Genomic DNA, 15486 nt, shown 5'->3' on the forward strand with positions numbered 1-15486 from the left:
TGACCTCCAGCATGGGGTAGCTTGTCTCGGCCTCTGCCCCTGACCTCGGGCGTGGGGTAGCTTGTCTCGGCCTCTGCCCCTGACCTCGGGCGTGGGGTAGCTTGTCTCGGCCTCTGCCCCTGACCTCGGGCGTGGGGTAGCTTGTCTCGGCCTCTGCCCCTGACCTCGGGCGTGGGGTAGCTTGTCTCGGCCTCTGCCCCTGACCTCCGGCGTGGGGTAGCTTGTCTTGGCCTCTGCCCCTGACCTTGGGCGTGGGGTAGCTCCTCTCGGCTGCTCCTGCGCAGTTGCAGCCTGGTGCTCTTGGTCGCCGCCCCTGGCCTTGGGCGAGGGGTAGCTCCTCTTGGCCACGCTTCTGCGTTAAACAGAAGTTGGTAGCCACATATTGAATTAGACATCTGCATGGCATTAATAGAAGTTAGAGTAAATGCTTATTTGAATTATGAAGTGAAATGAGATAGGCCACTGGTCATGTAAATATGCTTTTAATACTATGGCATGAGGTAACCTGATTTTACTGTGTACACATATGAATATGCTTCTGTGATGTTTTCTTACATAAAATTTACTCAATGACTTTTCTTTTTAAAGGTGCTAGTACTTGGAAACAAGAGAGATCTTCCTAATGCGTTGGATGAGAAACAGCTAATTGAAAAAATGTATGTCTTAAGAATGAATGATGGGTTTTTTTAAAAAAATTGGTTCTATTTTGCCCATAAGATACACTGTTTTGCCCACTGTTTTGTTTAGCTTTGCTCCATTATTTAGTAATGATCATAGCCCTATTTTGGGGTAGGTAAACTTGACATACTAGAGAAGTAAACCCGTAAATTTTATTAGTAATAACATTTCTTCAGTATAATTATTTAAAAGAACAAGTAAAATTGAGCATAGATTGATAAGATGACAATTGTTTTAAAAGCCCAGACTTAACTTTCCTAATTCTGCTTTTTACAGGAATCTGTCTGCTATTCAGGATAGAGAAATTTGCTGCTATTCAATTTCTTGCAAAGAAAAGGATAATATAGGTAAGAAATGACTGATATTTGTGGAGAAGTTGATACCAATAGAAGGGATGTCTCATTCTTTTTACTGTTTATTACCTTTATTTCTGTTTACTTGATTTCTCCTATAAAGTACAATTGCTTTTGCCTCAGGAAAAAGAGTAGGCATTATACCTTTTAGCAACAAATACAGTATCCTGAATCTGCTCTATGCTATTTAAAGAAGTAAATGAAATAAAGACATGAAATTAATTATGTGCTATCAGCTTATTGTATTTTTGCAGAGCTAGTGTGTTAACTGTGCTTTATAACAGAATGATGTTCTTGAAATAAGACTTAACAGAGGTTGGTTTACAGGCACTGTAAGGATTTTTCATTTATCAAACCCGTATATTACTGCAGTATGTTAGCACTCGCAAGTATAAGCCAAAAATAACCCTTTACCTACTTAATGTTCTGTATTAATTTCCTAGGACTGCAAAGTACCACAAACGGGGTGGCTTAGAAAGAGCAGAAATTTATTCTCTCAGGTGTAGGAGGGTAGAAGTTTGGTGTCGGTGTCAGCAGGGCCGTGCTCTCTCTGACGGCTCTAGGGGAGGATCTTTCCCTGCCTTTTCCTGGCGTGTGGCTGCCAGCAGTCTTTGACCTTCCTTGGTGGTAGCTTTGTATCTCCACCCTCTTCCTCTGGCTTCAGCATGGCTTTCTCCTCTGTGTGTATGTCTGAGTGTCTATTTTCTCTTCTTACCAAGGACACATGTTACTGGATTAGGGCCAACCCTAATCCAGAATTACCTCATCCTATGTCTGCAAAGACCCAATTTCCAAATAAATTCTGAGGTTCCGGGTGGATGTGAATTTTTAGGGGTCACCATTTAATCCAGCACGGTATCCGTAAAGAATAAATATGTCTGACTCAACTTCAGTCTGTTAATTTGGTGAGGGATTGTTTAATTAAAGTGTATTGGCATAGAGAAGATCAGAAGGTTAAAAAAAGAAAAGAAAGAGAAGTGTTTGACAAGATGAAAGGCTTTTCAGTGTTAGACAGCTGCTCAAGTGAAAAGACCAGTAACAGTGCAATAAAAAATACTCCCTAGTAAAAGATAACTTTGTGACGCAAGCTTCTCAAGCCGTCTTGTCTGGCATGACAGACTCCACTGAAGTCTGAAAGGAGAGTTTGATACGTGTGCCTTAAAGCAGATGGGTAGGAACCAAGGGATTTTCATGGCTCCTTCACTTCTCCCAGTTGGTGGTTACTGGTGAAAAAGTTTCTCTCAGTGGGTCACTGTAGAAAAAGAGGCTCTCCATCAGGGCTGCATAGTGGCTAGAAATAGCGTGGGCTTTGGAGTAAGGCAGCCTCAGTGTGGAGCACCTGGTCCTGTTACTTTCTCACTGGCCTTGGACAGAGCACTGAAACTCCCTGATTTCTGCGTTGTGCTCATCTGTAACATGCGGATGGTGGCAGCAACTTCAAAACTCTCTTACAGGAGTGAGTAAAAAAATGAATTGCAGTGTTTAACCTGTGGGGGACATCACAGGAGTATATTCGTTTTCTCTTGCTGCTGTCAGTCAGAAGCCTGTCACTGACCTCACTGAGCTAAGGTCTAGGACTAAAATTACAGGCGAGCTCCTTCTGGAGACTGTAGAGGGGAGAATCCATTACTTGGTCCTTTTCCGCTTCTAGAGACTGCCTGTTCTCTTGGCTCATGGCTCCTTCCCCATCTTCAAATTCTCTCTCGCTCACCATTCTTCCATAGTCATTTCACCAATTAACAAAGTATATCAGAATAAAATGTAATAAATCAGTAGTGCCAAAACAGTGTGTTTAAAGAGTTTTTTGACACTTTTTCTTTAGCTTTTATTCAATATGTATTGTTTCTCACCATACTTAACTTTTTTCCCCCAGTCATTTCCAATCTGTATCTTAGCTCCCGCCCTTTTCCCCTCAGACCTGCTCTAATTAGCTTATAGTACTGATGGTTTTTCTCACTGGTTCTGGGCTTCCTTTAAAGACTACCCAGAGAAGTCTGAGCCCACTACATTGCTGATGGACACAAACTCTCCTGTATTAATTAGAATAAGTGACTTGTTATTTTGGGATCATCTAGCTCATTTGAGAACAGACTGTTCCAGCACTTAGGGTTACTTCAAGTTTATTTAAAATGTTTTTCCTATGTTGAGGGGAACTCTTGTTAAGTTTTAAGTTGTGCCCTCACGAGAGCATTTACTTACACAGCAGAGGTTTTCACGGAGGGATTATTTTTCCCCCAGAGACATTTGGCATTTTTCCCCGGAGACTCTCTCTCAGTGAGGAGCACGATGCTGGCATCAGGTGGGTGGAGACCAGGGTGGTCCTAAACATTCTGTCGCCTCCAGAGCTGAGTTGTTCAGCCTAAAATGTCAGTAGTGGCAAGATTGAGAAACCCTGTTCTATACTAACCATGATTTTTAGTTCATTGTGCTGTTCTGTAAATCCATGACTCCCTTAAATTTCCTGTGGAGTTTTCTGACATGGGGGAGGGGAAAGTGTTGGAAGCGGTAGGAAAAAAAACCCTTATTTTCTGCTGTGACAAACTAGTCAGATACTTTGCTCATTTATGAAGGAAATGCAGGAGAACTGGTGAGACCTTCTTAATGCTCTTTAAGCCTAATCTTCACAGTTCATTTTATATTATTATCAAGCTTAAGGAAGCTGACCTGCACTGTTAACTAGATTCAAAATTAGTTTGTAAGGCCTGTTTATTTGGAGTGAGAAGTGCAACAGCCAAGTCAAGCTTTTTGAGTAAAAAATCTCAGAGTACTCTCCTTAATTTCAGCTTTTGTAATATATTTTAGTACCAAATTTACCAATTTTCTAAATTGTTCCCCAGAGTATTCATTGCACATGGGTTGGGTTGTATGTTATACTTGCAGGTTTCTAATGGGGAACATGAGGTCCCTTAGTTTCATTAGTAATATGTCCTCAAACTACGTGTAGTGTAGATTATTTCAGGGAAGATGGTCTTTTTGAAGATGGTTGATACTTGCGGCCTTTTTTATCATAGAGGTAACTACTCCTTCATCTGAATATCTTACTTTTTGCCTTTTAGTCTGGTCTTAAGGATTCATCTGTCTGTAGGGTATGACGTAAGTCCAGTGTCCATAGGTTTGTTTGTTTTTACAGTGTGCTTCTTAAATATTTAAACCTAGTCATTTCACTTTCACATTTCCCTTTCCCCCCTTTCAATTGCAGTGATTGCGGCTTTGCTCATTTTACACACTGCTGTCCTCCTCTTGAAGTGCAAATTACCTGCTTAACATTGTTTCCCCAACTCTGAACAGGTTGTGTCTGTTCAGATCTCAGCTCTAGGCTCTTCTTTATATACAGTGTTTGGCTTACAGTTTCTGTAATGAATGTTAGCTGGAAAATTGGGAGGTTGAACATTCTCCAGGCTTATAGAAGAGAGCGCTGCTTCTAGTAGATGCTCACATATCCTTTATGTGGGTAACACATTTTAAAGAACTCAAGGGATAGTAATTCAGTGTTTTGATTTAGCTGCCTTCTGTCAAAAGTGCTTTTCCTGACTCTTCTCAGGCACTGTAGCTTCAGTTGCCACCTCCACAGTGGTATCTCCTTTCTTCCTCAGATCTGTACAGCTGAAAGTACCTGCTGAACGTCTCCACGTGTTACCCTTCTGTGCCTCAAACCTCATGTGCTCACTGCCGAATTCTCAGTCTTTTTCTTTCCCAGATCTGTTCTTCCTTTAGCCACTGGGTTAGTCAGCAGCTCCATGATAAACACACACTTACTCAGGCGAAAAGATTCTTTCTCACCCACTGCATTTGGTCAGTCCTGTTAGTTCTGTATTTTAAATATGCTTCCCATTTTATTCCTCTGTTCTTACAACACCCAATTTGCTTCAGGCCTTCGTCCCTTTCCTGTTCCCGTTGTGAATGATCAGTCTCTGTACCGGCAGCCCTCCCAGGCGCCCTCCTCCGTTGCCATTGTTGACCTTGCTACAGTGAACTTACAGTTTACAATAGACAGTATAGCTTCCCTGCTTAAAATTCTCCAATGACTTCCTATTGACTTGAGAATAAAGTCCCAACTTCTGAGCCTCTTAGAATGGCACATAAGGGTGTCTGGCTCTCTCTAGGTCTGTGGTGCTCAACTGAAGCCAGCCGTGCTCCACTGGGGCTGTTTGGAGGTCCCTGGAGACATGACTCGTTCTCACAGCTGAGGGTGGGGGGTGGTGGTAATGGCATCTTGTGGTCAGGGTTATAGATGTTGCGAACTATTCTGCTATACACAGGAAAGACTCTCCCCTCCACCTTCCTAGCAAAGAATATCCAGCGCCCAACGTCAGGGTGAGCTTGAGGACCCCTGCTCTCGCCTTAGCAGTGGGCGGCATCCCTTCCCCACCCCTGCGCTTCAGCTACCTCTTACCACCTGTCATCCATCTAGAGCTCCACACGGTTTCCCGCCTTTGTTTATTCTTTTGCGCTTTCCTGTGCCTGGAATTCTGTGAGGGCCATCCTCCAAATCTAAACGATATTTACGTATTTTCCAACTATTATATGCTGAAGACCTTTGAAAGTAGAGAGGGGTTCTCCCATCTCTTTGCATTTCTGGTACTTCACATGCAATACCTGATCTTACAGGCAATCATTAAACTTTTGAATGAATAAAGAAAGGCACATGCTGTTCTGTACACAATTTAACTTTTAAATTGGAGACTGTTGAGTTCCTCGAGTTTCCAGATTAACCTCTCAAAGGTCAGGTAATGAAGAATGGCAGTACAGGTACAGATACCTATGTATTATAGTAGTAGAGAGGCAGAAAAGAAGAGGGCAGGCCTGACATACGCTTTGAAATAGCCGCATTTTAAATATTATCTCTGATATCTAGTTTCTTCACTTTGATATCTTAACATCTTCACTTTTTTCCCCTCCATCTTTAGATATCACACTTCAGTGGCTTATTCAACATTCAAAATCTAGAAGAAGCTGAAGCATCTCCTGAAGTCTTCCAGTCCTTCCTGGCTCTAATCCTAGAATTATTGTCCGTTCCTCTGAAGTACTTCCCAGAATACGGTCCTTCCTAAACCCAAGAAATTGCCTTTTTCAGAGTTTATTTCTCATGTGCACTGCTGAAGATGTATATCCCTAATCCTTCATAAAGAATCAGCTAGAGTTGTCATGATAAAGTCAACACACACAAAAAGACTTCCTATATACTTGTCTTTAACAGTGTGTAGAGCTTTTTTTTTTTTTTTTTAAAAAAAACCAAACACACTTTTGACCATCTTAAATCAAGAAAAATTGCATACTTCTGTTCTGGTCTTTCTGGGCCAGGTTTTTCTATTCGTTTTCAGTAAATGTCTATCTATGATATTTCATTATAGAGTCCAGTAGCTTAATACTGATACTGACTTGATACAGCATGATGTTTCTAGTGCCACACACAGTATTTAGCAAACCTTTAGCTTGACTCATGTGGGATAGAAACATAATGTTTATATATCTCACAAATGCATGTGAAATGTATAATTACACCTTAGGAATTTTTAAAAATGGTCTGCAAAGAGTGAGCAGAGGCACCAGATCAATGTTGTTATTGGTTCTTTACACTGGGAAGATCTTAGGCAATGAATTTTAAACACATTCTGCTCTGTGAGAATTCTTCATCTCCAGAAAGCAGTTGGGGGTACGGGAGGAACTGAGGCATGCTGTTTTGTATCTGTCCAGATCATTACTTCTGTATTTTTTCTCCTTTTTTTTCTCCTGGTTCAACACACTTTTTTAAGGGGTTGGGAATTGAAGATTTTCTCAAAAGCTTTCATGAATTTAGAGCATTCCAGCCAATATAATAAAACGTGTTAAGAATGTCAGACTGTTCACACACCTGTTTGTTCTTTCTCTGTCCAGTTATTAAACCAGTGTTGCTGCATGACACTCTAACTCTTGACTTTTTATATTCAGTCATAAAGTTGACTTTCAGCACAATAGATACTTAGAGATAAATAGAAAGTCTTATTTTTCTCTCTTACCGACACAAGCTTTGTCACTGTTCTGTCCGGTGCCCTTGGACATCCTGACTATTGTGACAACTCTAGAGCTGCCTGCTCTCTCTGAGGTCACCATGCCCAGTCCGCAGGTTGTTGAATAATCACACAGAGCGGAGGAACCAGTGCCGTCTCTTGTTTGCCTCTGTGCTACAGAGATGTGTCCAGACTTCCATGAACATGTTTGGTAGCTTAGTGATCTCCAAACACATAAAGGGACATATGAAAACTGGATCACTTGTGAATCGTTACTTACATAGCCCTCTGTAGTAGCTAAAAGTCTGTGGTACACCTGCTTATGTGTTGCCTCACACTGTGTGTGATTTTGTTTCTTTTGTTAAGCAGCACTCATGTAGACAGTGCATTTCCAAACGTGTTGAGCACTCAGAGTGCAGTCAGCCGTCAGTTCTTTTAATGATAGCAGTTTTACTTTACAGACTGCCATGGCCTTAAAAATATTCTGTACAAAACACCGCACCGTGTTGCACAGACACTACTTGCTTTCCTCCACTCACGTTTTATGAGTAGAACCTCAGCTTTTAAAATTCTGTTCTTACTCTTTGATGCATGTTGCATACTTCCCTGATGGGATGGATGGTTCTGTAAACAAAGGGATATGTAAACTTGCTACTGTATCTCAACACCGTTAATGGTCACTGTGAACCATTACCAAGAATGTGGCAACTTGCTTGTGCCTAAAAGGAGGAACCAGAACTAGACTGTGTGACTTTGCGGGGACCGCATAGGTTCGTTTAATTGACCTACAGCTGAACCGTAATGTGTTTGTGTGTCTCTTCATTGCTTCCAGCATTTCAAGACATCCAGACACTACTACCAACATTTTCCTGTGCATTAACTTCTGCATGTGAAACCTAACAGTTACTGAACTTTGTAAATACGTGAATTTTTTTAATTTAGGTGGATGCATTTTTTTGTCTGTTTACTGCTCTTCTCAGCTTTATTCAATAAACTTGCATTTTGAGGGTTGTATTGACAGTTTGAACTTAAAATATGCATCATGATGGAACGTGCTGACACATTGGAAAGGGGTTGGAAAGGTACCATGAACACAGTCTATAGACCATGTGCTAGAAGGAAATCAGCTCAGCTTTCAAAGAAGTGGGTCTGTGGGCCAGTTAAAATTGAAATAAGCACTTAAGTATTCATAGGACTGACACTGCGATTTGTGGGGTGGGATGGAGGCAATGATATCACTTGTACTGGGCTTCCCTGGTGGCTCAGTGGTAAAGAATCCACTCCCAATGCGGAGACTTAGGTTTGGTCCCTAAGTCGAGAAGATCTTGTAAACTGTCATAATACACCAAATTTAGGACTTTTTGAAAATAAGTGGCAAGAGCTAGTTAAACATTTTGTAATCCAGTTTTTAAAATCGTAACAAAACTATTAATAAACTGAAATTACACGACATGTCTCCTTACTGACTTCAGTTCCAGAATGGAAAGATTTAATTAAAGTATCAAACATGGTGGTTTTCGCAAATAGGCACACCTCTAAAGTAAAACATTTGATCTGTTTTGTTTAGTATGTTATCTTTCACACTGTGAATGTGAGCATTTATTCCATCAAAGCTATTGGGGAAATGATTTTATGTATTTTTTTCAGAGAAGTTCAACTTGGCTTTTCTTCCATATCTACACTGTCACTCTGTACAACCATACAGTGCTGGTCAGTGACGTGTGTGTTTTTACATTTCTAGGATAGAAGTAACTGGCTGTCAGCTTTAAGTTTTCAGTTGAATTGGTGGAGCCATAGTCAAGCTATCAATCTGGTCCTCAGCAGCTTCCTACTAAAGTGGTACTTTGAAGGAGGAGTGTTCTAGGAGCAGGGTGGGGAGAGGATATAAATTTAGCTTACTTTACCCTCTGTTCTAAGTCTGTATTTGCTTTGAAAAGTTGAGACTTCTAACATTAGTCCCTTTGATTCTGTCAAGTAAATTGGATGAATTGGACTGTGTCTGCTTTTGTGTTTATTGTGTTTGACTAAGGAACTAATTGCCTTGTGTATTCTTTTCCTGTAGGATCCAGTTACACTGAAATGTTGCTTTGGTATTATTCAACCTTTTCAGGGACTGGAGGATTGAGAACTGGAGCATGAATTTTACTGTAGTTGGAACCGTATCTGTAACATCCAGTTGGCTGAATGTGTGTGCATGTGTGCTAAGTCGCCTCAGTCGTGTCCGACTCTGTGCTATCCTATGGACTGTAGTCCACCAGGCTCCTCTGTCCCTGGGATTCTCCACTCAAGAATACTGCAGTGGGTTGTCTTGCCCTCCTCCAGGGGATCTTCCGGATCCAGAGATCGAACCCACATCTATTAGGTCTACCTGCATTGGCAGGTGGGTTCTTTACCACCAGCACCACCTGGGAAGCCCAATTGGCTGAATGCTTTTCTCTAGAAATGTGTCATTGGGGGAACCACTATGTTCAGTATGTGAAATATTTTCATTTTGTTCCAAACTTTAAAGGTTGTACCTTCAGTAACATGTACATCAGTGAAGATACTTGAAAAGGAAGACAGTTAAAGCAAACACTAGGCTTGCCTGATTTCCCTTCAGTTTGCGGTTCTACAAATAACGCAACCCATGGCAGGTGCTTCCTGTTGATTAGTAAATATCTTCCATACAATTTCTGTTTAAAATTCAGCTATTAATAAAAATAGGTTACTTTTGTAATGGCTGCCTCTTGAATGTTCTTAGGAAGACGAGTCATTGAGGTACTAGACAGACTCAATGGAAAGTTACTTAATCTGAACAACAGCCAAAGTCATTTATTATTCCATTTCATTAACAAGCTCTCTCCGTAAGGTAATTCTATTTTAAAATCCCAAGGTAGCCGGTGATTTAGGTAATGTAGATTTCCGGGAAGGAATTGGGAAGGAGGGGATACCTTAACCTCATTTTACTGGGACTTGCAGGTCTTGTATTCATCAAAGGACTGTGCTGGGAAAAAACTGTCACCTTAAAATGCTTCCTTAGCTTGGTTCCATGTGCTGGATGGGTGTTTAAGAGAATGAATTCTTTGTTTTGTGTGACTGGTGAGTTGCTGAACCCCCTTTGGCTCTGCAGTTTTCCCTTATGAAGAGTAGAGGATTTCTAATATCATTTCTCCCACCAACAAGCTCTGGTTCTAGCAGTCTAGAGATCTGGATGGTGGTGAGACAGAAGGCAGGAAAGAGATGAAAATGCCCGCTGGTCCTAGTGTCCCAGTGATTATGTTAGTGTTGTGTGTTCCTCTTAATCCTAAAACCACAGAAATGTTTACATTTCATAACTTTAATTTTAACATAGTTAAGGGCTAGAGATCACATTTTACAGAATGACGTAATAACATTTTGTTTGAAGGAAATGCTGTAGCCACATGGGCTTTGAAAGCCATTAAAATTTTTCAAGCATTTCTCCCAGACTGCAAAAAAATATATTCTGGTATACAATGTGGAAAAATGTAAACCATCCAATTTGGGGGTGCACGTTTAGAGTGAATTTTTAATATTTGATAACTCCTGTGTTGCTAGGGTTCTGCTGGAATTTAGAGCTTGGAGAAACCTGGGGCAGTTAGAAAATACTTCCTTTAAAACAGTAAGGGAGGGGGAACTCCCCCAACGAAACTTTTGCTCCCTTTTGAGCTGGGGGGAGTAGAACATCAACAGATTGCTAATTATAGTATGTCTCCAACCAGCTCTTACATAATCTACAGCCTTCAGTTTTGTACAGTCTGTATTACATAATGTACTATCTTGTTTCTATGTTTTAAGTGAGTCCATCTTTTCTACTATTACCAATACATGAATTAGATGACTCCTTTTTCTACTTGTATAATCCCCTAAGGAAAAAGAAATAGTCTTACCAGTAGCCAATTTATGAAATTGCTAGTTCTTCTCACCCTTAAGAGTTAAAAATCTGTATCATTCCTACTTTTTCTGGATGCATCAATAACTTAAGGGCTGGGGCCTGTGGCATGAATGGTGGTGATGAAAATTATTTTTGTTGGAAACTTGCTGTGTTTGATTTAGCAGTTTAGCAGTTAGAACATGTGGGCAAGGAAGCTCACCACGTTTTTTCTAAATTCCATTTATTTTCCCAATAATTTAATTTTTTTCATATGTAAGCTCCATTATTCACCCATGACTGAGTTACCACTCTCCCACTATCATCACTCTTAATATCAATTTCTTATCTTTTATTGTTTTCTTATTGAAAAAACAGAAGTATAAATGTTTTGCTTTTATGAACATTACTCCAGTGGATCATTATGTCCACGTGCAGCAATTCACAGAAACATGACTGGGTCAAAAGGTAAATGCCTTTGCATTTACTCTGGGAATTGCCACTTTGCCCCCCTCAGGGGATGTACTAGTTTTTATTTCCACTAGTCTCTGTCCCCTGTGTCTTTCCAACCTAGTGTGTTGATAGACTTTGGGACTAATGCCCTTAAAACAGGTACGAAGACTAGTTCTCTACTGTCCAGTTTTAAATGTGAAATTTAGCTTTTCTTACCTAGCTAAGGAAACAGTATTATGAATTATGAAGTTGGATCTTTACCAAATCAATCATGGGGTTACAGGTATTTCCCCCCCCCCCCCACTCTTTATTGTTTGTTTATTCTCCCTTACCCCCACCTTTATAAAGCAAGTATATATTGCTTCAGAAAGAAGCAGTAGTCAGAATTTTGAAAGTCATCATCACTTCTTTTTTTCACATTGTTTTGTGTAATCACTTATAACTTCTTGGAGTAGAAAAATCCTTCCTTTTAATAGACTGTTTTAGTCCTGATATTTCACATAGGAAGTTCTGGGACTACTCTTTAGGGTCATCAAAAGGCCAGAGGTTTATTTCTGGCATTGCAGTTTTAGGAGGCTAGTGCATTGGTTCACCCATGCAGCCTTATAAAACATCCCCAAAACTGTAATGTCTGTTTACAGTGGAGGATATCTCTGAAGGAACTGAAATAGATGTAAGCAGTCATCTTCAGCTATCAAAGTAGGATGGAGATTGAATGGACCCTGATGTGTGGAAGCTGGACCAGGTTGAGTTAAATAGAGCTGGAATTAGACTTGATTCAAAGCTTTTTCAACTGTTTCTTAGATGATGGTGAGTTTTAGCCGTTGTCCTATTTTATACTCTGTTTCCTTAGACACATTTTTTTCCTCCTAAAATAATGCTTTGATAATAGGGGCTTATTTATATAATTCTTCCAACAGACCTCAGCTGTTTATGTTCCAGGTACTTCTACTAGGTGCAGGTCTTACAGAGTTCATGTGTCGTAATAATAAAGCTCAAGCTGCCTAGGTGGATCATTGGTAAAGAATCCGCCTGCACTCAGGACACACAGGTCTGATCCCTGGGTTGGGAAGATCTCCTGGAGAAGGAAATGGCTACCCACTCCAGTATTCTTGCCTGGGAAATTCCATGGACAGAGGAGCCTGCCTACAGTCCGTGGGGTCACAAAAGATTCTGACATGACTTGGCAACTAAACAATAGCAATGATAGGGCTTACCATGTATGCGACACTGTTGTAGGTATACTATATACAATAAATCTAATTCTCAAAACTGTATGTGGTAAGTACTGTCTTACCACCCTCATTTTACAGATGAGAGGACAGGTCCTGAAAAATAACTTCCCAAGGTTACTCAGAGGGCAGTGCTAAGATCTGAAGACCTGGCAGTTGGACTTCTGAGTCTGGGTTCTTAGCTGTTATCTCTAGTGTGACCCATTTTTCCCATAGTGCATTTCAGTGTCCCTTAAATCAGTCCCCTGATGCTTTTGTGAGATTATGTATGTATGGGAAAAGCTATCACAAGACAGTTACTTAAGTTGATTTTTAAGATTGGGTTTTCTTGTTAAATCTGGGTGTTGTTCCAGTCTTAGCTACATTTACCTTGAGGGGAGTCTAGTCTAAAAGGCTAGCACAAGATTTTTGTTGTTACTGTTCAGTTTAATTGGAGAAGTAAACACTTTGTGAGTCTGACCCTAAATCTTAGGCTGTGCAGGACACTAGTGTAGGGAAGGACCGATTTCTTTTTTTTTTTTTTTCTTTGAGGGCCAGCCAGTTGCAGTGAGTTTTCTGGGACTAAAGTGTAAGAAACCAGGGCAATAATTCTTTCTGCCTGGAGTCAACTAGCTTGGAGAATTCGACCCCCTCCCCGCCCCCCAACCTGACTTCTTCCCTTTATGGCTTATGGAACAGAGCTTACAAGGTTTTCTGCAAAGATTAAATGAGAACACGTGAAATTATTTTGAAACTCGCTCAACATTTACAACTGGCAGTTGTCAGTTTGACCATGAAAAGCGTCTTTCAAAATTCAAATGGGTTTTCTCTGGTTATGAAAAAAAGATTTGTTTTTGTTAGTTGCTCAGTTGTACCCAACTCTGCGACCCCATGAACCCATCCAAAATTTCCAGGCAAGAATGGAGTTCTCTGGGCAAGAATACTGGAGTAGGTAGCCACTCGCTTCTGCAGGGAACCTTCCCTGGCCCAGAGATCGAACCCGAGTCTCCTGCATTGCAGGCAGATTCTTTACTGTCTGTGCCACCAGGGGGGTCCTGGTCTTTGTTAGAACTTGTATCTAATGTGAAGATAGGAGTTATTACCAATGTGGTCTGCAGTTGACCATGATGAATTCAAACTTGCAATAAAATAAGTTAGGAAACATACGACATGGTCCTTAATATTCTTATTTACTTTGCAAGTTCTGGAGGAGGCAGACCTGAAAGAGGGTCAAGACCTGAAGTTGGACTTTCAGCAGAGTCCCTAGGTGCCTTTCACAGAGAAGAATCTATAGGCAAAAGATCCAGGATCCAACTCTTTTTACATTCTTTTCAACGCTTGGGCAGGCAGGATTTTGGACAACAATAAGACTCAGTCAACAAAAAAGGCCTTACTATGTGCCAGCTACCTTGTATTATAATCAGATGTTTCTTTGGGTTCCTTCTTAGTCCCTATTATACCTCCTCTGTGTTCCTAAAAATCCCCTGACCCTGAGAATGTGATGAGTATGCCATGTGACAGCTTTGTCATCCTCTTAATCACTCCCCTGGTCCCTCGGCCAATCTGATTTGAGCTAACCATCAGGCCTTGCTTCTCAAACTTTTCAGGAACCTCAGTACAACAGCCACATGGTTTAAACTTATGGAGGGCCAAACTTAGCAGACATTTCCAGTGCAGGAAACAAAAGAAAAAAAAAAAACCCTTAAACTGTTGTCATCACATGAAAGCTGACATCACTTTGAAGCTTCATCACTCTGAAGCTGACATTTGCTACCTTACTAATTATGTAAAGATGGTGGTGGTGGTATGCTGCTGCTGCTGCTGCTGTCGCTTCAGTCGTGTCCGACTCTGTGCGACCCCATAGACGGCAGCCCACCAGGCTCCCCCGTCCCTGGGATTCTCCAGGCAAGAACACTGGAGTGGGCTGCCATTTCCTTCTCCAATGCATGAAAGTGAAAAGTGAAAGTGAAGTCGCTCAGTCCTGTCCAACTTCGCAACCCCATGGACTGCAGCCTACCAGGCTCCTCCACCCGTGCGATTTTCCAGGCAAGAGTACTCGAGTGGGTTGCCATTGCCTTCTCCCGGTGGTGGTGTAGTTGCTCAGTAATGTCCGACTCTTTGTGATCTCATGGACTGTAGCCCGCCAGGCTTCTCTGTCCATGGGATTCTCCATGCAAGAATACTGCAGAGGGTTGCCTTTCATTCTCCAGGGTATCTTCCCCACCCAGGGATCAAACCTGTATCTCCTGCACTGCAGTCTCTTTTTTACCGCTGATCCACCACAGAAGCCCATGGGAAGCAGATTCAGAAGGGTAAAGATTTGACCTGGAATCTTTCCCACACCCGGAAGGTTAGGTTACTACTACAGTGTAAGGGAGAGATGGTCGCAGTGGGAGGGGCAAGAAGCGACATGGTTAAATGAAAAAGTGAAAAGTGAAAGGTCAGTCGTGTCCGACACTTTGCGACCCGACCCCAGGAATTCTCCAGGCCAGAATACGGGAGTGGGTAGCCTTTCCCTTCTCCAGGGTATCCTCCCCACCCAGGGATCGAATCCAGGTCTCCCTCACTTCAGGCGGATTCTTTACCAGCTGAGCCACAAATAGATACGGTAAAAATAATTTGGTCTTGGCAGTAGCAGCCTTGACTTCTCCCCCCGACTCCTGATCCCTTTAAGAAAGATTCTTTACTTGACAAAGGGAATATAACCTACCTCAGTATTTCCTGAGATTGCCGGTTGCTAAGAATTGCTCAAGAGCGCTTGTTATACACACATTCTCGGGACCTTTGGAGCTCGGTGGACAGGAGCTGGGAATATGGGTTTTACAATCTCTGTGAGAGATTCTTACAAGTTAGCGTGTTTTAATAAAGTGTTAAAGGTACCAAGTAGGATGTATAACAAAAAGAAATCAGGACACCGTTTTGTGCAGTCTTCAGTT

General features: G+C 41.4%; 1 protein-coding gene across 1 annotated transcript in view; it reads left to right on the top strand.

Moving 5' to 3' along the window:
- ARL8B (ADP ribosylation factor like GTPase 8B) overlaps nt 1-8032 on the top strand; it is a 53445-nt gene extending 45413 nt beyond the window's left edge. The window contains exons 5-7 of the mRNA XM_043442382.1: nt 589-656; nt 955-1025; nt 5939-8032. Of these exons, the coding sequence (XP_043298317.1) occupies nt 589-656; nt 955-1025; nt 5939-5988 (189 nt within the window). The 3' untranslated portion in view covers nt 5989-8032. The remainder of the gene's footprint in view (nt 1-588; nt 657-954; nt 1026-5938) is intronic.
- Nucleotides 8033-15486: the final 7454 nt, after the last annotated feature.

Source organism: Cervus canadensis, chromosome 22 (genome assembly GCF_019320065.1).
Source record: "Cervus canadensis isolate Bull #8, Minnesota chromosome 22, ASM1932006v1, whole genome shotgun sequence".
Lineage (NCBI taxonomy): Eukaryota > Metazoa > Chordata > Mammalia > Artiodactyla > Cervidae > Cervus > Cervus canadensis.